The 25,155-nt window shown below is 41.4% G+C and overlaps 1 protein-coding gene across 1 annotated transcript in view; it reads left to right on the top strand.

Annotated features, from left to right (window-relative positions):
* The window catches only part of LOC125448471 (hemicentin-1-like), a 72,351-nt gene that overhangs the window by 22,124 nt on the left and 25,072 nt on the right, over positions 1-25,155 (top strand). Inside the window, exons 4-9 of the mRNA XM_059641294.1 lie at positions 2,653-2,934; positions 7,718-8,146; positions 12,789-13,070; positions 17,833-18,114; positions 19,177-19,242; positions 22,859-23,140. Coding sequence (XP_059497277.1) covers positions 2,653-2,934; positions 7,718-8,146; positions 12,789-13,070; positions 17,833-18,114; positions 19,177-19,242; positions 22,859-23,140 — 1,623 coding nt within the window. The remainder of the gene's footprint in view (positions 1-2,652; positions 2,935-7,717; positions 8,147-12,788; positions 13,071-17,832; positions 18,115-19,176; positions 19,243-22,858; positions 23,141-25,155) is intronic.

Genomic DNA, 25,155 nt, shown 5'->3' with positions numbered 1-25,155 from the left:
GTAATTCCTCTCTTCAAGAAAGCAAATAGGGAAATCCCCAGCAATTGCAGACCAGTAAATCTCACGTCTGTCGTCTGCAAGGTGTTAGAAAGGATTCTGAGGGATAGGATTTATGACCATTTGACTCAATCAAATGCAGTCAACATGGCTTTGTGAGGGGCAGGTCATGCCTCACAAACCTTATCGAGCTCTTTGAGGATGTGACTAGAAAAGTTGATGAAGGTCGAGCTGTGGATGTGGTGTATATGGACTTCAGTAAGGCATTTGATAAAGTTCCCCATGGTAGGCTCATTCAGAAGGTCAGGAGGAATGGGATACAGGGGAACTTAGCTGTCTGGATACAGAATTGGCTGGCCAACAGAAGGCAGCGAGTGGTAGTAGAAGGAAAATATTCTGCCTGGAAGTCAGTGGTGAGTGGTGTTCCACAGGGCTCTGTCCTTGGGCCTCTACTGTTTGTAATTATTGTTAATGACTTGGATGAGGAGATTGAAGGATGGGTCAGCAAGTTTGCAGATGACACAAAGGTTGGAGGTGTCGTTGACAGTATAGAGGGCTGTTGTAGGCTGCAGCGGGACATTGACAGGATGCAGAGGTGGGCTGAGAGGTGGCAGATGGAGTTCAACCTGGATAAATGCAAGGTGATGCATTTTGGAAGGTCGAATTTGAAAGCTGAGTACAGGATTAAGGATAGGATTTTTGGCAGTGTGGAGGAACAGAGGGATCTTGGTGTACAGATACATGGATCCCTTAAAATGGCCACCCAAGTGGACAGGGTTGTTAAGAAAGCAGATGGTGTTTTGGCTTTCATTAACAGGGGGATTGAGTTTAAGAGTTGTGGGATCTTGTTGCAGCTCTATAAAACTTTGGTTAGACGGCACATGGAATACTGCGTCCAAATCTGGTCGCCCTATTATAGGAAAGATGTGGATGCTTTGGAGAGGGTTCAGAGGAGGTTTACCAGGATGCTGCCTGGACTGGAGGGCTTATCTTATGAAGAGAGGTTGACTGAGCTCGGAGTTTTTTCATTGGAGAAAAGGAGGAGGTATGGGCACCTAATTGAGGTATACAAGATAATGAGAGGCATAGATAGAGTTGATAGCCAGAGACTATTTCCCAGAGCAGAAAAGGCTAACACGAGGGGTCATAGTTTTAAGCTGGTTGGAACAAAGTATAGAGGGGATGTCAGAGGCGGGTTCTTTACACAGAGAGTTGTGAGAGCACGGAATGCGTTGCCAGCAGCAGTGGAAGCGATGTCGTTGGGGTCATTTAAGAGACTGCTGGACATGCATATGGTAACAGAAATTTGAGGGTGCATACATGAGGATCAATGGATGGCACAACATCGTGGGCTGAAGGGCCTGTTCTGTGCTGTACTCTTCTATGTTCCATGTTCTATGTTCTATAGGAGGGAGACCAGAATTGAAAGCAATACTCCAAAACCAATGCCATATAAAACTGCAACATGACCTCCCAATTACTAAACCCAATGCATTGACTCATAAAGGCAAGCAAACCAAACACCTTCTTTGTTATCCTATCTACATGTGACTCCACAATGAACGAACTATGAAACTCCAAGGCCTCTTTGTTCAGCAACACTCCGGAAGAACTTACTTCTAAGTGAATAAGTCCTGCCCTGATCTTTATTTACAAAATGCAGCACCTCACATTTGTTTAAATTAAGCTCATCTGCCATTTCTCAGCCCATTGGCCCATTTGATCACGATGTTGATGTACTCTGATTTAACCTTCTTCTCTGTAAACTACACCTCCAATTTTAGTGTCCTCTGCAAACTTGATAAACATATAATCAACATTCTATCCAAATTGTTTAAATAACTGTAAAAATCAATGGATCAGCACCAATCCCTGTGGTACACATGCTTTTCACAGGCCTCCAGTCTTAAAAGTAACCCTCCACCACCATCCTTCAGTGATATGAGTCCCATTGTGTAGCACAGAACATATCCCTGATCAATTACGCATTCAAATAGCAAGGAATTGCTATCCCTTATAAATGAGATTTGAATGAGATTTCATCATCCACAGGATCATTCATGTATGGAAGTGTTGCTGAGACATTTTTTGGGATCTATCTTCACCTCATTTAGTATTTGATGAGTTCTGTGGGGGTAATTGATCACAGCCTCGCTGTTAATTTTGAAAACAAAAATAGAAATTGCATATATATTGCCAATTCTAACTTTGGATTGTGACATTTTTCATTTGTTAACACCATGGAATGTTGTAACTGAATTCTGTTTTTCAGTAAGAGGCATCTCAGACTTTGCCTCGTTTAAAGAAAGTATCCTCATTCCTCAAGAGATGGGAACTTGAAGATCTGGTCTGAGATCATAACATATCCCTAAATATTGTGTTGATCAAATCCAATTCATTGCTGCTCATGGCTTTGGGAATACTGTGAGGATGTGAAAGACATTTTCTTTCTTCAACAATGGACAGCATCCTCATTGGTGGGAAGAAGAACCTACAGAGTGATAGTTTACATTGGCAGTGTCCATCAGAAATATCATACAGCAACTTCCACTCCGACGTTTATGGGGCATCCACACATATCAGCGTCATAGAGATGGTTATGGAGTCTTGTTGTGCACCATGTCTGCTCACAATATTCTCCTCCTTTGTTTCTAGATGCGCCACGGAATCTCTCAATTTCTTCCCTTGCTGTGGTTAAAGATTCATCGATCAATATAATTGAGGGGAATTCTGCAGTGATAATCTGCTCCGTCGAGAGCTTCCCAGCTTCTAACTTGATCTGGAGACATCTTAATGCCACAATGAACAGGACAAGTTCCGACAATGAGCTGTGGTTGCAGATTCCTCACGTTACATACAGGGAGACTGGAGACTATCAGTGTGTGGCGGAGAATGAACGTGGGGCAGTGAAGGGCTCCATAACCATCAATGTGGAATGTGAGTGTACACAGACTTCAACATTAAGGGGTGGCATGGTAGCTCAATGGTTAGGACTGCAGCCTCATATCACCAGCGACCCTGATTTGATTCCACATTTGGCAGCCATCTGTGTCAAGTTTGCACGTTTGCCCCGTGTCTCCATAGGTTCCCTCCGGGTGCTACAAATCGTCCCACTTTTTCTTAGAACATAGAACATTACAGCACAGTACAGGCCCTTCAGCCCTCGATGTTGTGCCAACCTGTCATACCGATCTGAAGCCCATCTAACCTACACTATTCCAGGTACGTCCATATGCTTATCCAATGATGACTTAAATGTACCTAAAGTTGGTGAATCTACTACCGTTGCATTCAAAGCGTTCCATTCCCTTACTACTCTCTGAGTAAAGAAACTACCTCTGACATCTGTCCTATATCTTTCACCGCTCAATTTAAAGCTATGCCCCCTCGTGCTCGCCATCACCATCCTCGGAAAAAGGCTCTCCCTATCCACCCTAACTCGCCCTCTGATTATTTTATATGTTTCAATTAAGTCACTTCTCAACCTTCTTCTCTCCAACAAAAACAGCCTCAAGTCCCTGAGCCGTTTCTCGTACAACATTCCCTCCATACCAGGCAACATCCTAGTAAATCTCCTCTGCACCCTTTCCAAAGCTTCCAGTTGTCAAGATGTGCAGTTAAATGAATTGGCTGTGGCAGATTGCACTTTAGTTTCCCAAGATATGTAGGTTAGATGTGCTCGCCAATGGAAATATAAGGTAGGGGATGGATCTACGTGTCATGCTTTTCGACAGGTCAGTAGGACTTATTGGGATGAATACCCTGTTTCCACACTGTAGGGATTATGTATAGAAAAATCTCTCCTATATACACACACAAACACATGATAACAGCTCCGCAGGCACATGTGCGACACATTCCCTCGATGAGTTGTGGTACTGCATAATTAATTCTCTGTTGACTGACAAGATGCAGACTTGAGACAGCAATGCCCTGCAAAGATAATTAGAGGATAGTTCAATTTGTCGTTAAATTATTTTTATCGTTATATTCACACGTGTTGTATAATCCAGTAATCGGTGAATATTGCAATATTCAGGGAACATGAATTCCAGGGATTACAACATTCAGTCCTCCCTAGGGATAAAGGTGTGGTTCGTTGCAAAGTTTTAAATATCTCATTCACTTTAATTCAAAGGTCAGCCACCATTAAATTTTCAATTGTTCAGCTGGGGGTAGAGTGAGAAATCCAACAGCTGGCTCTGTGCGGGATCGATGCTCTGAGCATTGAGAAAGTTTTGAGGCCTTGGTGGAGGTCACATAATTGGCTTGTGACAGCGATTTTCTGCCCTTGTGATGCTCTGCACACTGCAGTACCTCAGACATTGGTGGCAGGATTTCAACCTCTGTGAAAAATTCGGTCAATGAACTCTTTCTTTCTCCACAAATGCTGTGTGATCTGTCAAGAATTTCAAGGTTTTTCAGTTTTCATTTTAGATTTTGAATGTTTTTCCCAACACTGGGAGTGAATAGCTGGACAGCATTTTAATAGATAAAAAATGTTATCAAAAGACATGGGTCACATGTAGAAAAATGAAGACAAGATAGAGACCGCAGTGATCTGACTAAGTGGTGAAATAGGCTCCTGGCCTAATCTTGTTCCTCAAAATTCTCCCAATTACACATTCTTCTGCCTATGTATGTTGTCTTGTATTCTTATCAAATTTGTTGTCTGTGGCGTGTGTGTTTTCACTAAGATTTTCTACATAGGAGAGCTAGATGAATATCATCATATAAATGTTATCAAACATACATTACTGCGCATCGTGTTTACATCAAATATACCAACCTTGTTTGCTTTGCAAACATGTTGTGTTAAACATTCTGCTATGCTGAGCTTTAACAACCTCAGAATAGAAAAATTCGAATGACCTCAGTGATCAAAAATTTTGATACCATGAATACTTCCAGACATCCTGAGAGTTTCTTCTTACTTGCATGGAATGGCTTTCAGTTACTGGACTGCTCTTCTCGGGTCAACAAACAAGGATTAGATTTTAGTCAGCTAATGGGAAAATCACAATTGAATTCCATTTTCACAGTTGCTGTTTTTGTGGTCGTAACTGGCAGATTTATGGTCAGCCCATATGGTGACTTTTCTCAGTAGGTTACTGCCTTCTCCGTTGTAGTCTGTGTGGTGGAAGTGCCAATCTGATCCATGCTATTTATTTGTGCAACTGAATGGCCTACTGGGCCTCTGCACAGTGAAGTGAAGTGAACTAGAGACCCAGGCATGGGTTTGCGAAAGGTTTTGCGTGCTCTGTTTGTTAATAGAAAGTGGTGACTGGTTTAATTTTTAAAACAATGTAAATTGCACAGCACTTTTTGAAAAGTTTACATTTTTTAAATTTCAAATTTCATTAACGGAAGTCAAAGTTTGAAAGTTGTCATGGGAGGTTTGAATGCAAATTCCATAGATTGTTACAAAAAAAGAAATTGCTGCAATGGCTCAGCAGGTCTGACAACACCTGCAGCAAGAAATAAGAGTTCATGCTTTGGGTCAGTGACTCTTCCTCATAATTGATGGTCGCTGGGAATAGGTTGTTTCTTTTAGATCAGATAGGGTGGTCAGAGTGTGATAAATTGCAACTGATAGGAGGAGATAGAGCCCAAAGACACAGATGAACAGTTGCACAAAGGAGTGGATAACAATGATACTTGGAGAATAGATAGGCAATTCGTACAATTAGTGGTGAACAATGCATAGTGTATGATAACAGTCCACTTGATAACAGGACCCGGTGTGTAGGGGTTTTGTCAGGTGATGGAAGAAGGTGCTTTAAGTCTTAAATTTGTTGAATTCAACAGTGAGTCCAGAAAACTGTAGAATTCCCATGTGGAAAACATGGTGCTTTTGCACGACCTAGCACTGAGCTTCGCTGAAATACCAGACCGTATCCAAGACAGATGATGATGAGAGAACACAGTATTGTGTTGAAATGGTAGGTAACCAGAAGCTCAGGGTTTCTCTCTACAAAAACAACATTGTGCTTCCGTTGAAGGCAGTTAGAAGTTTGCAGAGAGATGACAGAAGCAACGGTGGAGTTACAGTGGTGAACAATAAGACAGGAATTTGGCTCATATCCATCAAAACCTTGCCCATTCATCTACCCATTAAGATGCTTTTTAAATTTGTAATCATACCCATGTCCACCACTTCATCCAGCAGCTCATAGCATATACGTACCACCCTGTTCATGATAGCGATGCCCCTTACGTCCCTTTTATATCTTTCCCTCCTCACCTTAAACCTATGTCCTCTTGTTTTGGACTCACCCACCCCAGGGAAACGACCATGTCAATTTACCCTATCCGTGCCCCTCATGATTGTAAACCTCTATAAAGTCAACGTTCACCCGCCGAAACCCCAAGGAAAATAGTTCCAACCTATGCAGCATCTCCCTCTAGATCAAACCCTCCAACCCTGGTAACATCTTCATAAACCTTGCTAGTTTCACAACTTTCTTCTTATAGGAGGGAGACCAGAATTGAACGCAATACTCCAAAACCAATGCCATATAAAACTGCAACATGACCTCCCAATTACTAAACCCAATGCATTGACTCATAAAGGCAAGCAAACCAAACACCTTCTTTGTTATCCTATCTACATGTGACTCCACAATGAATGAACTATGAAACTCCAAGGCCTCTTTGTTCAGCAACACTCCGGAAGAACTTACTTCTAAGTGTACAAGGCCTGCCCTGATCTTTCTTTACAAAATGCAGCACCTCACATTTGTTTAAATTAAGCTCATCTGCCATTTCTCAGCCCATTGGCCCAATTGATCACAATCATGATGTACTCTGATTTAACCTTCTTCTCTGTAAACTACACCTCCAATTTTAGTGTCCTCTGCAAACTTGATAATCATATAATCTACATTCTATCCAAATTTTTAAATAACTGTAAAAATCAATGGATCCGCACCAATCCCTGTGGTACACACGCTGGTCACAGGCCTCCAGTCTTAAAAGTAACCCTCCACCACCATCCCTCAGTGATATGAGGCCCATTGTATAGCACAGAACATATCCCTGATCAATTACGCATTCAAATAGCAAGGAATTGCTATCCCTTATAAATGAGATTTGAATGAGATTTCATCATCCACAGGATCATTCATGTATGGAAGTGTTGCTGAGACGGTTTTTGGGATCTATCTTCACCTCATTTAGTATTTGATGAGTTCTGTTGGGGTAATTGATCACAGCCTCGCTGTTAATTTTGAAAACAAAAATAGAAGTTTTATATATATTGCCAATTCTAACTTTGGATTGTGACATTTTTCATTTGTTAACACCATGGAATGTTGTAACTGAATTCTGTTTTTCAGTAAGAGGCATCTCAAACATTGCCTCGTTTAAAGAAAGCATCCTCATACCTCAAGAGATGGGAACTTGAAGATCTGGTCTGAGATCATAACATATCCCTCAATATTGAGTTGATCAAATCCAATTCATTGCTGCTAATGGCTTTGGGAATACCGTGAGGATGTGAAAGACATTTTCTTTCTTCAACAATGGACAGCATCCTCATTGGTGGGAAGAAGAACCTACAGAGTGATAGTTTACATTGGCAGTGTCCATCAGAAATATCATACAGCAACTTCCACTCCGACGTTTATGGGGCATCCACACATATCAGCGTCATAGAGATGGTTATGGAGTCTTGTTTTGCACCATGTCTGCTCACAGTATTCTCCTCCTTTGTTTCTAGATGCGCCACGGAATCTCTCAATTTCTTCCCTTGCTGTGGTTAAAGATTCATCGATCAACATAATTGAGGGAAATTCTGCAGTGATAATCTGCTCCGTCGAGAGCTTCCCAGCTTCTAACCTGATCTGGAGACATCTTAATGCCACAATGAACAGGACAAGTTCCGACAATGAGCTGTGGTTGCAGATTCCTCACGTTACATACAGGGAGACTGGAGACTATCAGTGTGTGGCGGAGAATGAACATGGGGCAGTGAAGGGCTCCATAACCACCAATGTGGAATGTGAGTGTACACAGACTTCAACATTAAGGGGTGGCATGGTGGCTCAATGGTTGGAACTGCAGCCTCATACCACCAGCGACCCTGATTTGATTCCACATTTGGCAGCCATCTGTGTCAAGTTTGCACGTTTGCCCCGTGTCCGCATGGGTTCCCTCCGGGTGCTACAAAACCTCCCACTTTTTCTTAGAACATAGAACATTACAGCACAGTCCAGGCCCTTCGGCCCTCGATGTTGTGCCGACCTGTCATACCGATCTGAAGCCCATCTAACCTACACTATTCCATGTACGTCCATATGCTTAACCAATGACGACTTAAATGTACCTAAAGTTGGTGAATCTACTACCGTTGCATTCAAAGCGTCCCATTCCCTTACTACTCTCTGAGTAAAGAAACTACCTCTGACATCTGTCCGAGATCTTTCACCCCTCAATTTAAAGCTATGCCCCCTCGTGCTCGCCGTCACCATCCTCGGAAAAAGGCTCTCCCTATCCACCCTATCTAACCCTCTGATTATTTTATATGTTTCAATTAAGTCACCTCTCAACCTTCTTCTCTCTAACGAAAACAGCCTCAAGTCCCTCAGCCTTTCCTCGTACGACCTTCCCTCCATACCAGGCAACATCCAAGTAAATCTCCTCTGCGCCATTTCCAAAGCTTCCACTTGTCAAGATGTGCAGTTAAGTGAATTGGCTGTGGCAGATTGCTCTTTAGTTTCCCAAGATATGTAGGTTAGATGTGCCAGCCAATGGAAATATAAGGTAGGGGATGGATCTACGTGTCATGCTTTTTGGCAGGTCAGTCTGGACTTATTGGGATGAATAGCCTGTTTCCACACTGTAGGGATACTATATAGAAAAATCTCTCCTATATACACACACAACCACATGATAACAGCTCCGCAGGCACATGTGCGACACATTCCCTCGATGAGTTGTGGTACTGCATAATTAATTCTCTGTTGACTGACAAGATGCAGCCTTGAGACAGCAATGCCCTGCAAAGATAATTAGAGGGTAGTTCATTTTGTCGTTAAAATATTTTTATCGTTATATTCACATGTGTTGTATAATCCAGCAATTGGGGAATATTGCAATATTCAGGGAACATGAATTCCAGGGATTACAACATTCAGTCCTCCCTAGGGATAAAGGTGTGGTTCATTGCAAAGTTTTAAATGTCTAATTCACTTTAATTCAAAGGTCAGCCACCATTAAATTTTCAATTGTTCAGCTCGGGGGAGAGTGAGAAATCCAACAGCTGGCTCTGTGCAGGACAAATTCTCTGAGTATTGAGAAAGTTTAGAGGCCGTGGTGGAGGTCGCATAATTGGCTGGTGACAGAGGATTCCTCCCCTTTTGACGCGCTGCACACTGCAGTAACTCAGACATTGGTGACACGATTTCAAGCTCTCTGTGAAAAATTCTGTCAATGAACTCTTTCTTTCTGCACAAATGCTGTTTGATCTGTCAAGAATTTCAAGGTTTTTCAGGTTTCATTTTAGATTTTGAATGTTTTTCCCAACACTGGGAGTGAATAACTGGACAGCATTTTAATAGGTAGAAAATGTTATCAAATGACATGGGTCACATGTAGAAAAATGGAGACAAGATAGAGACCGCAGTGATCTGACTAAGTGGTGAAATAGGCTCCTGGCCTAATCTTATTCCTCAAATTTCTCCCAATTACACATTCTTCAGCCTATGTATGTTGTCTTGTATTCTTCTCAAATTTGTTGTCTGTGGCGTGTGTGTTTTCACTAAGATTTTCTACATAGGAGAGCTAGATGAATATCATCATATAAATGTTATCAAACATACATTACTGCACATCATGTTTACATCAAATATTCCAACCCTGTTTGCTTTGCAAACATGTTGTGTTAAATATTCTGCTATGCTGGGCTTTAAAGACCTCAGAATAGAAAAATGAGAATGAGCTCAGTGATCAAAAATTTTGATACCATGAATACTTCCAGACATCCTGAGAGTTTCTTCTTACTTGCATGGAATGGCTTTCAGTTACTGGACTGCTCTTCTCGGGTCAACATACAAGGATTAAGTTTTAGTGAGCTAATGGGAAAATCACAATTGAATTCCATTTTCACAGTTGCTGTTTTTGTGGGTGTAACTGGCAGATTTATGGTCAGCCCATATGGTGACTTTTCTCAATAGGTTACTGCCTTCTCCGTTGTAGTCTGTGTGGTGGAAGTGCCAATCTGATCCATGCTATTTATTTGTGCAACTGAATGGCCTACTGGGCCTCTGCACAGTGAAGTGAAGTGAACTAGAGACCCAGGCATGGGTTTTCGACAGGTTTTGCATGCTCTGTTTGTTAATAGAAAGTGGTGACTAGTTCAATTTTTAAAACAATGTAAATTGCACAGCACTTTTTTAAAAATTTACATGTTTTAAATTTCAAATTTCATTAACTGAAGTCAAAGTTTGACAGTTGTCATGGGAGGTTTGAATGCAAATTCCATAGATTGTTACAAAAAAAGAAATTGCTGCAAAGGCTCAGCAGGTCTGACAACACCTGCAGCGAGAAATAAGAGTTCATGTTTTGGGTAGGTGACTCTTCCTCATAATTGATGGTCGCTGGGAATAGGTTGTTTCTTTTAGATTAGATAGTGTGGTCGGACAGTGATAAATTGCAACTGATAGGTGGAGATAGAGCCCAAAGACACAGATGAACAGTTGCACAAAGGAGTGGATAACAATGATACTAGGAGAATAGATGGGCAATTCGTACAATTAGTGGTGAACAATGCATAGTGTATGATAACAGTCCACATGATAACAGGACCCGGTGTGTAGGGGTTTTGTCAGGTGATGGAAGAAGGTGCCTTAAGTCTTAAATTTGTTGAATTCAACAGTGAGTCCAGAAAACTGTAGAATTCCCATGTGGAAAACATGGTGCTTTTGCTCTACCTAGCACTGAGCTTCGCTGAAATACCAGACCGTATCCAAGACAGATGATGATGAGAGAACACAGTATTGTGTTGAAATGGTAGGTAACCAGAAGCTCAGGGTTTCTCTCTACATAAACAACATTGTGCTTCCATTGAAGGCAGGTAGAAGTGTGCAGAGAGATGACAGTAGCAACGGCGGAGTTACAGTGGTGAACAATAAGACAGGAATTTGGCTCATATCCATCGAAACCTTTCCCATTCATTTACCCATTAAGATGCTTTTTAAATTTGTAATCATACCCATGTCCACCACTTCATCCAGCAGCTCATACCATATGCGTACCACCCTGTTCATGATAGCGATGCCCCTTCCGTCCCTTTTATATCTTTCCCTCCTCACCTTAAACCTATGTCCTCTTGTTTTGGACTCACCCACCCCAGGGAAAAGACCATGTCAATTTACCCTATCCATGCCCCTCATGATTGTAAACCTCTATAAAGTCAACTTTCACCCGCCAAAACCCCAAGGAAAATAGTCCCAGCCTATGCAGCATCTCCCTCTAGATCAAACCCTCCAACCCTGGTAACATCTTCATAAACCTTTCTAGCTTCACAACTTCCTTCTTATAGGAGGGAGACCAGAATTGAACGCAATACTCCAAAACCAATGCCATATAAAACTGCAACATGTCCTCCCAATTACTAAACCGAATGCATTAACTCATAAAGGCAAGCAAACCAAACATCTTCTTTGTTATCCTATCTACATGTGACTCCACATTGAATGAACTATGAAACTCCAAGGCCTCTTTGTTCAGCAACACTCCCAAAGAACTTACTTCTAAGTGTATAAGTCCTGCCCTGATGTTTCTTTACAAAATGCAGCACCTCACATTTGTTTAAATTAAGCTCATCTGCCATTTCTCAGCCCATTGGCCCAGTTGATCACAATCATGATGTACTCTGATTTAACCTTCTTCTCTGTAAACCACACCTCCAGAATTTAGTGTCCTCTGCAAACTTGATAAACATATAATCTACATTCTATCCAAATTGTTTAAATAACTGTAAAAATCAATGGATCCGCACCAATCCCTGTGGTACACACGCTTTTCACAGGCCTCCAGTCTTAAAAGTAACCCTTCACCACCATCCTTCAGTGATATGAGGCCCATTGTATAGCACAGAACATATCCCTGATCAATTACGCATTCAAATAGCAAGGAATTGCTATCCCTTATAAATGAGATTTGAATGAGATTTCATCATCCACAGGATCATTCATGTATGGAAGTGTCGCTGAGACATTTTTTTGGGATCTATCTTCACCTCATTTAGTATTTGATGAGTTCTGTGGGGGTAATTGATCACAGCCTCGCTGTTAATTTTGAAAAGAAAAATAGAAATTGTGTATATATTGCCAATTCTAACTTTGGATTGTGACATTTTTCATTTGTTAACACCATGGAATGTTGTAACTGAATTCTGTTTTTCACTAAGTGGCATCTCAAACTTTGCCTTGTTTAAAGAAAGCATCCTCATTCCTCAAGAGTTGGGAACTTGAAGATCTGGTCTGAGATCATAACATATCCCTCAATATTGTGCTGATCAAATCCAATTGATTGCTGCTAATGGCTTTGGGAATACCGTGAGGATGTGAATGACATTTTCTTTCTTCAACAATGGACAGCATCCTCATTGGTGGGAAGAAGAACCTACAGAGTGATAGTTTACATTGGCAGTGTCTATCAGAAATATCATACAGCAACTTACACTCAGACGTTTATGGGGCATCCACACATATCAGCGTCATAGAGATGGTTATGGAGTCTTGTTGTGCACCATGTTTGCTCACAATATTCTCCTCCTTTGTTTCTAGATGCGCCACGGAATCTCACAATTTCTTCCCTTGCTGCGATTAAAGATTCATCGATCCATATAATTGAGGGGAATTCTGCACTGATAATCTGCTCCATCGAGAGCTTCCCAGCTTCTAACCTGATCTGGAGACATCTTAATGACACATTGAACGGGACAAGTTCCGACAATGAGCTGTGGTTGCAGATTCCTCACGTTACATACAGGGAGACTGGAGACTATCAGTGTGTGGCGGAGAATGAACATGGGGCAGTGAAGGGCTCCATAACCATCAATGTGGAATGTGAGTGTACACAGACTTCAACATTAAGGGGTGGCATGGTGGCTCAATGGTTAGAACTGCATCCTCATACCACCAGACACCCTGATTTGATTCCACATTTGGCAGCAATCTGTGTCAAGTTTGCACGTTTGCCCCGTGTCCGCATAGGTTCCCTCCGGGTGCTACAAATCCTCCCACGTTTTCTTAGAACATAGAACATTACAGCACAGTACAGACCCTTCGGCCCTCGATATCCTGCCGATCTGTCATACCAATCTGAAGCCCATCTAACCTACCCTATTCCATGTATGTCCATATGCTTATCCAATGACAACTTAAATGTACCTAAAGTCGGCGAATCTACTACCGTTGCAGGCAAAGCGTTCCATTCCCTCACTACTCTCTGACTAAAGAAACTACCTCTGACATCAGTCCGATACCTTTCACCTCTCAATTTAAAGCTATGCCCCCTCGTGCTCGCCGTCACCATCTTCTGAAAAAAGGTCTCCCTATCCACCCTATCTAACCCTCTGATTATTTTATATGTTTCAATTAAGTCACCTCTCAACCTTCTTCTCTCTAACGAAAACAGCCTCAAGTCCCTCAGCCTTTCCTCGTACGTCCTTCCCTCCATACCAGGCAACATCCTAGTAAATCTCCTCTGCACCCTTTCCAAAGCTTCCACTTGTCAAGATGTGCAGTTAAGTGAATTGGCTGTGGCAGATTGCTCTTTAGTGTCCCAAGATATGCAGGTTAGATGTGTTAGCCAATGGAATTGTAGCATTGGGGTGTGTGATGCTCTTCACATGGCCGATAATGACTTCTTTGGGTTCATTGGCCTGTTTCTACACTGTCGGGGGGGACTCTATGGAGAAAAAGCTCTCCCATATGCGCACACAAACACACATGTCTCATGTGACATGTCCCCTCTCTCAGTTGGTCCACTGCACGAGCAGTATGACCTTCAATTCTGTTGACTGACAAGGCACTGCCTTGAAACAGCAAAGCCCTGCACAGGAAATTGCAGATTTCTTTGTGGTTAAATTATTTTTATTGTTGTATCCAAATGTATTGTGCAATCCAGCAATTGGACTATTCAGGGAACATGAATTCCAGGGATTACAACATTCAGTCCTCCCGACAGATAAAGGTATGATTTGTTGCAAAATTTAAAATATCTCATTCACATTAATTCAAGTGTCAGCCACCATTAAAGTTTCAATTGTTCAGCTGGGGGGAGAGTGAGAAATCCAACAGCTGGCTCTGTGCAGGACAAATGCTCTGAGCATTGAGAAAGTTTTGAGGCCTTGGTGGAGGTCGCATAATTGGCTGGTGACAGAGGTTTCCTCCCCTTTTGACACGCTGCACACTGCAGTAACTCAGACATTGGTGGCACGATTTCAAGCTCTCTGTGAAAAATTCTGTCAATGATCTCTTTCTTTCTCCACAAATGCTGTTTGATCTGTCAAGAATTTCAAGGATTTTCAGGTTTCATTTTAGATTTTGAATGTTTTTCCCAACACTGGGAGTGAATAACTGGACAGTATTTTAATAGGTAGAAAATGTTCTCAAAAGACATGGGTCACATGTAGAAAAATGGAGACAAGATAGAGACCGCAGTGATCTGACTAAGTGGTGAAATAGGCTCCTGGCCTAATCTTGTTCCTCAAATTTCTCCCAATTACACATTCTTCAGCCTATGTATGTTGTCTTGTATTCTTATCAAATTTGTTGACTGTGGCCAGTGTGTTTTCACTAAGATTCTCTATATAGGAGAGCTAGATGAATATCGTCATATAAATGTTATCAAACATACATTACTGCGCATCGTGTTTCCATCAAATATTCCAACCCTGTTTGCTTTGCAAACATGTTGTGTTAAATATTCTGCTATGCTGGGCTTTAAAGACCTCAGAATAGAAAAATTAGAATGAGCTCAGTGATCAAAAATTTTGATACCATGAATGCTTCCAGACAACCTGAGAGTTTCTTCTTACTTGCATGGAATGGCTTTCAGTTACTGGACTGCTCTTCTCGGGTCAACATACAAGGATTAGATTTTTTGAGCTAATGGGAAAATCACAATTGAATTCCATTTTCACAGTTGCTGTTTTTGTGGGCGTAACTGGCAGATTTATGGTCAGCCCATATGGTGACTTTTCTCAGTAGGTTACTGCCTTCTCCATTGTATTCTGTGTGGTGGAAGTGCCAATCTGATCCATGCTATTTATTTGTGCAACTGAATGGCCTACTGGGCCTCTGCACAGTGAAGTGAAGTGAACTAGAGACCCAGGCATGGGTTTTCGAAAGGTTTTGCATGCTCTCTTTGTTAATAGAAAGTAGTGACTAGTTTAATTTTTAAAACAATGTAAATTGCACAGCACTTTTTTAAAAATTTACAATTTTGAAATTTCAAATTTCATTAACTGAATTCAAAGTTTGAAAATTGTCACGGGAGGTTTGAATGCAAATTCCATAGGTTATTACAAAAAAAGAAATTGCTGCAAAGGCTCAGCAGGTCTGACAACACCTGCAGCGAGAAATAAGAGTTCATGCTTTGGGTCAGTGACTCTTCCTCATAATTGATGGTCGCTGGGAATAGGTTGTTTCTTTTAGATTAGATCGTGTGGTTGGACAGTGATAAATTGCAACTGATAGGTGGAGATAGAGCCCAAAGACACAGATGAACAGTTGCACAAAGGAGTGGATAACAATGATACTAGGAGAATAGATGGGCAATTCGTACAATTAGTGGTGAACAATGCATAGTGTATGATAACAGTCCACATGATAACAGGACCCGGTGTGTAGGGGTTTTGTCAGATGATGGAAGAAGGTGCCTTAAGTCTTAAATTTGTTGAATTCAACAGTGAGTCCAGAAAACTGTAGAATTCCCATGTGGAAAACATGGTGCTTTTGCTCTACCTAGCACTGAGCTTTGCTGAAATACCAGACCGTATCCAAGACAGGTGATGATGAGAGAACACAGTATTGTGTTGAAATGGTAGGTAACCAGAAGCTCAGGGTTTCTCTCTACAAAAACAACATTATGCTTCCATTGAAAGCAGTTAGAAGTGTGCGGAGAGATGACAGTAGCAACGGCGGAGTTACAGTGGTGAACAATAAGACAGGAATTTGGCTCATATCCATCGAAACCTTTCCCATTCATCTACCCATTAAGATGCTTTTTAAATTTGTAATCATACCCATGTCCACCAATTCATCCAGCACCTCATAGCATATACATAACACCCTCTTCATAATAGCGATGCCCCTTACATCCCTTTTATTTCTTTCCCTCCTCTCCTTAAACCTATGTCCTCTTGTTTTGGACTCATCCACCCCAGGGAAAAGACCATGTCAATTTACGCTATCCGTGCCCCTCATGATTGTAAACCTTTATACAGTCAACTTTCACCCACCAAAACCCCAAGGAAAATAGTCCCAGCCTATGAGCATCTCCCTCTAGATCAAACCCTCCAACCCTGGTAACATCTTCATAAACCTTTCTAGTTTCACAACTGCCTTCTTATAGGAGGGAGACCAGAATTGAACGCAATACTCCAAAACCAATGCCACATAAAACTGCAACATTACCTCCCAATTACTAAACCCAATGCATTAACTCATAAAGGCAAGCAAACCAAACACCTTCTTTGTTATCCTATCTACATGTGACTCCACAATGAACGAACTATGAAACTCCAAGGCCTCTTTGTTCAGCAACACTCCCGCAGAACTTACTTCTAAGTGTATAAGTCCTGCCCTGATCATTCTTTACAAAATGCAGCATCTCACATTTGTTTAAATTAAGCTCATCTGCCATTTCTCAGCCCATTGGCCCATTTGATCACAATCATGATGTACTCTGATTTAACCTTCTTCTCTGTAAACTACACCTCCAAAATTTAGTGTCCTCTGCAAACTTGATAAACATATAATCTACATTCAATCCAAATTGTTTTAATAACTGTAAAAATCAATGGATCAGGACCAATCCCTGTGGAACACACGCTGGTCACAGGCCTCCAGTCTAAAAAGTAACCCTCCACCACCATCCTTCAGTGATATGAGGCGCATTGTGTAGCACAGAACATATCCCTGATCAATTACGCATTCAAATAGCAAGGAATTGCTATCCCTTATAAATGAGATTTGAATGAGATTTCATCATCCACAGGATCATTCATGTATGGAAGTGTTGCTGAGACATTTTTTGGGATCTATCTTCACCTCATTTAGTATTTGATGAGTTCTGTGGGGGTAATTGATCACAGCCTCGCTGTTAATTTTGAAAAGAAAAATAGAAGTTGTATATATATTGCCAATTCTAACTTTGGATTGTGACATTTTTCATTTGTTAACACCATGGAATGTTGTAACTGAATTCTGTTTTTCAGTAAGTGGCATCTCAAACTTTGCCTCGTTTAAAGAAAGTATCCTCATTTCTCAAGAGATGGGAACTTGAAGACCTGGCTTGAGATCATAACATATCCCTCAATATTGAGCTGATCAAATCCAATTCATTGCTGCTAATGGCGTTGGGAATACCGTGAGGATGTGAAAGACATTTTCTTTCTTCAACAATGGACAGCATCCTCATTGGTGGGAAGAAGAACCTACAGAGTGATAGTTTACATTGGCAGTGTCCATCAGAAATATCATACAGCAACTTACACTCAGATGTTTATGGGGCATCCACACATATCAGCGTCATAGAGATGGTTATGGAGTCTTGTTGTGCACCATGTTTGCTCACAGTATTCTCCTCCTTTGTTTCTAGTTGCGCCACGGAATCTCTCAATTTCTTCCCATGCTGCGATTAAAGATTCATCGATCAATATAATTGAGGGGAATTCTGCAGTGATAATCTGCTCCATCGAGAGCTTCCCAGCTTCTAACCTGATATGGAGACATCTTAATGCCACAATGAACAGGACAAGTTCCGACAATGAGCTGTGGTTGCAGATTCGTCACGTTACATACAGGGAGACTGGAGACTATCAGTGTGTGGCGGAGAATGAACATGGGGCAGTGAAGGCCTCCATAACCATCAATGTGGAATGTGAGTGTACACAGACTTCAACATTAAGGGGTGGCATGGCGGCTCAATGGTTAGAACTGCATCCTCATACCACCAGACACCCTGATTTGATTCCACATTTGGCAGCCATCTGTGTCAAGTTTGCACGTTTGCCCCGTGTCCGCATGGGTTCCCTCCGGGTGCTACAAATCCTCCCACTTTTTCTTAGAACATAGAACATTACAGCACAGTCCAGGCCCTTCGGCCCTCGGTGTTGTGCCGACCTGTCATACCGATCTGAAGCCCATCTAACCTACACTATTCCATGTACGTCCATATGTTTATCCAATGACGACTTCAACGTACCTAAAGTTGGCGAATCTACTACCGTTGCAGGCAAAGCGTTCCATTCCCTTACTACTCTCTGAGTAAAGAAACTACCTCTGACATCTGTCCTATATCTTTCACCCCTCAATTTAAAGCTATGCCCCCTCTTGCTCGCCGTCACCATCCTGGGAAAAGGCTCTCCCTATCCACCCTATCTAACCCTCTGATTATTTTATATGTTTCAATTAAGTCACTTCTCAACCTTCTTCTCTCTAACGAAAACAGCCTCCAGTCCCTCAGACTTTTCGCATACGACCTTCCCTCCATACCAGACAACATCCTAGTAAATCTCCTCTGCACCCTTTCCAAAGCTTCCACTTGTCAAGATGTGCAGTTAAGTGAATTGGCTGTGGCAGATTGCTCTTTAGTGTCCCAAGATATGTAGGTTAGATGTGTTAGCCAATGGAATTGTAGCGTTGGGGTGTGTGATGCTCTTCACATGGCCGATAATGACTTCTTTGGGTTCATTGGCCTGTTTCTACACTGCCGGGGGGGACTATATGGAGAAAAAGCTCTCCCATATGCGCACACAAACACACATGTCTCATGTGACATGTTCCCTCTCTCAGTTGGTGCACTGCACGAGCAGTATGACCTTCAATTCTGTTGACTGACAAGGCACTGCCTTGAAACAGCAAAGCCCTGCACAGGAAATTGCAGATTTCTTTGTGGTTAAATTATTTCTAATGTTGTATCCAAATGTATTGTGCAATCCAGCAATTGGACTATTCAGGGAACATGAATTCCAGGGATTACACCATTCAGTCCTCCCGACAGATAAAGGTATGATTTGTTGCAAAGTTTAAAATATCTCATTCACATTAATTCAAGTGTCAGCCACCATTAAAGTTTCAATTGTTCAGCTGGGGGAAGAGTGAGAAATCCAACAGCTGGCTCTGTGCAGGACAAATGCTCTGAGTATTGAGAAAGTTTTGAGGCCTTGGTGGAGGTCGTATAATTGGCTGGTGACAGAGGATTCCTCCCCTTTTGACACGCTGCACACTGCAGTAACTCAGACATTGGTGGCACGATTTCAAGCTCTCTGTGAAAAATTCTGTCAATGAACTCTTTCTTTCCCCACAAATGCTGTTTGATCTGTCAAGAATTTCAAGGATTTTCAGGTTTCATTTTAGATTTTGAATGTTTTTCCCAACACTGGGAGTGAATAACTGGACAGCATTTTAATAGGTAGAAAATGTTATCAAAAGACATGGGTCACATGTAGCAAAATGGAGACAAGATAGAGACCGCAGTGATCTGACTAAGTGGTGAAATAGGCTCCTGGCCTAATCTTGTTCCTCAAATTTCTCCCAATTGTACATTCTTCAGCCTATGTATGTTGTCTTGTATTCTTATCAAATTTGTTGACTGTGGCCAGTGTGTTTTCACTAAGATTTTCTCTTTAGGAGAGCTAGATGAATATCATCATATAAATGTTATCAAACATACATTACTGCGCATCGTGTTTCCATCAAATATTCCAACCCTGATTGCTTTGCAAACATGTTGTGTTTAATATTCTGCTATGCTGGGCTTTAAAGACCTCAGAATAGAAAAATTAGAATGAGCTCAGTGTTGCATGAATGCTTCCAGACATCCTGAGAGTTTCTTCTTACTTGCATGGAATGGCATTCAAGTTACTGTACTGCTCTTCTCGGGTCAACATACAAGGATTAAATTTTAGTGAGCTAATTGGAAAATCACAATTGAATTCCATTTTCACAGTTGCTGTTTTTGTGGGCGTAACTGGCAGATTTATGGTCAGCCCATATGGTGACTTTTCTCAGTAGGTTACTGCCTTCTCCGTCGTAGTCTGTGTGGTGGAAGTGCCAATCTGATCCATGCTATTTATTTGTGCAACTGAATGGCCTACTGGGCCTCTGCACAGTGAAGTGAACTAGAGACCCAGGCATGGGTTTTCGACAGGTTTTGCATGCTCTGTTTGTTAATAGAAAGTGGTGACTAGTTCAATTTTTAAAACAATGTAAATTGCACAGCACTTTTTTAAAAATTTACATGTTTTAAATTTCAAATTTCATTAACTGAAGTCAAAGTTTGACAGTTGTCATGGGAGGATTGAATGCAAATTCCATAGATTGTTATAAAAAAAGAAATTGCTGCAAAGGCTCAGCAGGTCTGACAACACCTGCAGCGAGAAATAAGAGTTCATGTTTTGGGTCAGTGACTCTTCCTCATAATTGATGGTCACTGGGAATAGGTTGTTTCTTTTAGATTAGATAGGGTGGTCGGACAGTGATAAATTGCAACTGATAGGTGGAGATAGAGCCCAAAGACACAGATGAACAGTTGCACAAAGGAGTGGATAGCAATGACACTAGGAGAATAGATAGGCAATTCGTACAATTTGTGGTGAACAATGCATAGTGTATGATAACAGCCCACATGATAACAGGACCCGGTGTGTAGGGGTTTTGTCAGGAGATGGAAGAAGGTGCCTTAAGTCTTAAATTTGTTGAATTCAACAGTGAGTCCAGAAAACTGTAGAATTCCCATGTGGTAAACATGGTGCTTTTGCACTACCTAGCACTGAGCTTTGCTGAAATACCAGACCGTATCCAAGACAGATGATGATGAGAGAACACAGTAATATGTTGAAATGGTAAGTAACCAGAAGCTCAGGGTTTCTCTCTACAAAAACAACATTGTGCTTCCATTGAAGGCAGTTAGACGTGTGCAGAGAGATGACAGTAGCAACGGCGGAGTTACAGTGGTGAACAATAAGACAGGAATTTGGCTCATATCCATCGAAACCTTTCCCATTCATCTAGCCATTAAGATGCTTTTTAAATTTGTAATCATACCCATGTCCACCACTTCATCCAGCAGCTCATACCATATGCGTACCACCCTGTTCATGATAGCGATGCCCCTTCCGTCCCTTTTATATCTTTCCCTCCTCACCTTAAACCTATGTCCTCTTGTTTTGGACTCACCCATCCCAGGGAAAAGACCATGTCAATTTACCCTATCCATGCCCCTCATGATTGTAAACCTCTATAAAGTCAACTTTCACCCGCCAAAACCCCAAGGAAAATAGTCCCAGCCTATGCAGCATCTCCCTCTAGATCAAACCCTCCAACCCTGGTAACATCTTCATAAACCTTTCTAGCTTCACAACTTCCTTCTTATAGGATGGAGACCAGAATTGAACGCAATACTCCAAAACCAATGCCATATAAAACTGCAACATGACCTCCCAATTACTAAACCCAATGCATTAACTCATAAACGCAAGCAAACCAAACACCTTCTTTGTTATCCTATCTACATGTGACTCCACATTGAACGAACTATGAAACTCCAAGGCCTCTTTGTTCAGCAACACTCCCGAAGAACTTACTTCTAAGTGTATAAGTCCTGCCCTGATGTTTCTTTACAAAATGCAGCACCTCACATTTGTTTAAATTAAGCTCATCTGCCATTTCTCAGCCCATTGGCCCATTTGATCACAATCATGTTGTACTCTGATTTAACCTTCATCTCTGTAAACTACACCTCCAATTTTAGTGTCTTCTGCAAACTTGATGAACATATAATCTACATTCAATCCAAATTGTTTAAATAACTGTAAAAATCAATGGATCAGCACCAATCCCTGTGGTACACACGCTGGTCACAGGCCTCCAGTCTTAAAAGTAACCCTCCACCACCATCCTTCAGTGATATGAGGCCCATTGTATAGCACAGAACATATCCCTGATCAATTATGCATTCAAATAGCAAGGAATTGCTATCCCTTATAAATGAGATTTGAATGAGATTTCATCATCCACAGGATCATTCATGTATGGAAGTGTTGCTGAGACATTTTTTGGGATCTATCTTCACCTCATTTAGTACTTGATGAGTTCTGTGGGGGTAATTGATCACAGCCTCGCTGTTAATTTTGAAAAGAAAAATAGAAGTTGTATATATATTGCCAATTCTAACTTTGGATTGTGACATTTTTCATTTGTTAACACCATGGAATGTTGTAACTGAATTCTGTTTTTCAATAAGTGGCATCTCAAACTTTGCCTCGTTTAAAGAAAGCATCCTCATTCCTCAAGAGATGGGAACTTGAAGGTCTGGTCTGAGATCATAACATATCCCTCAATATTGAGCTGATCAAATATAATTCATTGCTGCTAATGGCTTTGGGAATACCGTGAGGATGTGAAAGACATTTTCTTTCTTCAACAATGGACAGCATCCTCATTGGTGGGAAGAAGAACCTACAGAGTGATAGTTTACATTGGCAGTGTCCTTCAGAAATATCATACAGCAACTTCCACTCAGACGTTTATGGGGCATCCACACATATCAGCGTCATAGAGATGGTTATGGAGTCTTGTTTTGCACCATGTTTGCTCACAATATTCTCCTCCTTTGTTTCTAGATGCGCCACGGAATCTCTCAATTTCTTCCCTTGCTGCAAATAAAGACTCATTGATCAATATAATTGAGGGGAATTCTGCAGTGATAATCTGCTCCGTTGAGAGCTTCCCAGCTTCTAACCTGATCTGGAGACATCTTAATGCCACAATGAACAGGACAAGTTCTGACAATGAGCTGTGGTTGCAGATTCCTCACTTTACATACAGGGAGACTGGAGACTATCAGTGTGTGGCGGAGAATGAATATGGGGCAGTGAAGGGCTCCATAACCATCAATGTGGAATGTGAGTGTACACAGACTTCAACATTAAGGGGTGACATGGTGGCTCAATGGTTAGAACTGCAGCCTCATACCACCAGCGACCCTGATTTGATTCCACATTTGGCAGCCATCATATCCCAAGATATGTAGGTTAGATGTGCTTGCCAATGGAAATATAATGTAGGGGATGGATCTGCGTGTCATGCTTTTCGGCAGGTCAGTATGGACTTATTGGGATGAATAGTCTGTTTCCACACTGTACGGATACTATATAGAAAAATCTCTCCTATATACACACACAAACACATGAATACAGCTCCGCAGGCACATGTGTGTGACACGTACCCTCGATGAGTTGTGGTACTGCATAATTAATTCGCTGTTGACTGACAAGGTGCAGCCTTGAGACAGCAATGCCCTGCAAAGGTAATTAGCAGATAGTTCATTTTGTCATTAAATTAATTTTATCGTTATATTCACATGTGTTGTATAATCCAGCAATCGGTGAATATTGCAATATTCAGGGAACATGAATTCCAACATTTGCAACATTCAGTCCTCCCTAGGGATAAAGCTGTGGTTCATTGCAAAGTTTTAAATATCTCATTCACTTTAATTCAAAGGTCAGCCACCATTAAATTTTCAATTGTTCAGCTGGGGGGAGAGTGAGAAATCCAACAGCTGGCTCTGTGCAGGATCAATGCTCTGAGCATTGAGAAAGTTTTGAGGCCTTGGTGGAGGTCACATAATTGGCTTGTGACAGCGATTTTCTGCCCTTGTGATGCTCTGCACACTGCAGTACCTCAGACATTGGAGGCAGGATTTCAAGTTCTCTGTGAAAAATTCGGTCAATGAACTCTTTCTTTCTCCACAAATGCTATTTGATCTGTCAAGAATTTCAAAATTTTTCAGTTTTCATTTTAGGTTTTGAACTTTTTTCCCAACATCTGAATATCTGGATAGCATTTTGTTAGGTAAGAAATATTATCAAAAGACATGGGTCACTTTTGGAAAAATGTAGATCAGATCGAGATTGCAGTGATCTAAGTGGTGAAATAGGCTCCAGGGGTTACATAGCCTACTCTTGATCCTCAAATTTCTCCTCAAACAAAGTCTTCTCAAACATCTCAGGATCTGGGTAAAACTGGCAGATTTATGGTCAGCCCATATGGTGACTTTTCTCAGTAGGTTACTGCCTTCTCCATTGTAGTCTGTGTGGTGAAAGTGCCAATCTGATCCATGCTATTTTTTGTATAATTGAATGGCCTCCTGGGCCTCTGCAGAGTGAAGCTAAGTGGACTAGAGACCCCCACATTGGCCAGAATGGACAGGCTTTGTTTGTTAATAGAAATTAGTGACTAGTTTAACTTTTAAAACAATATAAATTGCACAGCACTTTTTTGAAAAAATTTCCATTTTTTAAATTTCAAATTTCATTAACTGAATTCAAACTTTTAAATTTGTCATGGGTTCAGTGACCCTTCCTCAGAACTGATGGTAACTGGGGAAAGGTTGTTTCTTTTACATGGGACAGGGTGTTGAGAGGATGATCAGGTGTAACCAATCAGTGGAGATAGATCCCAAAGGTAGAGATGAACAGTTGGACAGACAAAAGTGTGGACAACAATCAGACAAGGAGAATGAATAGGTAATTCAGACAATTAGTGGTTCACACTGGGTTGTGTGTAATAGCGGACCATGTGATGACAAGGCCTGGTGTGAAGGGGTTGGATCAACACGGGGGAGAAAGTGCCTGAAGTCGTAAATTGTTGAACTCAACATTGAGTCCAGAAGACTAGAAATCCTGTGCAGAAAATTATGGCCCTTTTGCTCTACCTTGGGCTGAGCTTCGCTGGAGTACCAGACCATGTCCAAGACAGATGATGATGAGGGAATTCAGTAATGTGTTGAAGTGGCAGGTAATAAGAAGTTCAGAGTTTCTGTCTACATAAACAACCCTGTGCCTCTGGCTAAAGGCAGTTAAAAGTGTGCAAAGAGATGACATTAGCAATGGTGCAGTTACCACAGTGAATAATA

The sequence above is a fragment of the Stegostoma tigrinum genome, chromosome 41, assembly GCF_030684315.1.
Source record: "Stegostoma tigrinum isolate sSteTig4 chromosome 41, sSteTig4.hap1, whole genome shotgun sequence".
NCBI lineage: Eukaryota > Metazoa > Chordata > Chondrichthyes > Orectolobiformes > Stegostomatidae > Stegostoma > Stegostoma tigrinum.
This window is presented reverse-complemented; position numbering and strand designations above follow the sequence as displayed.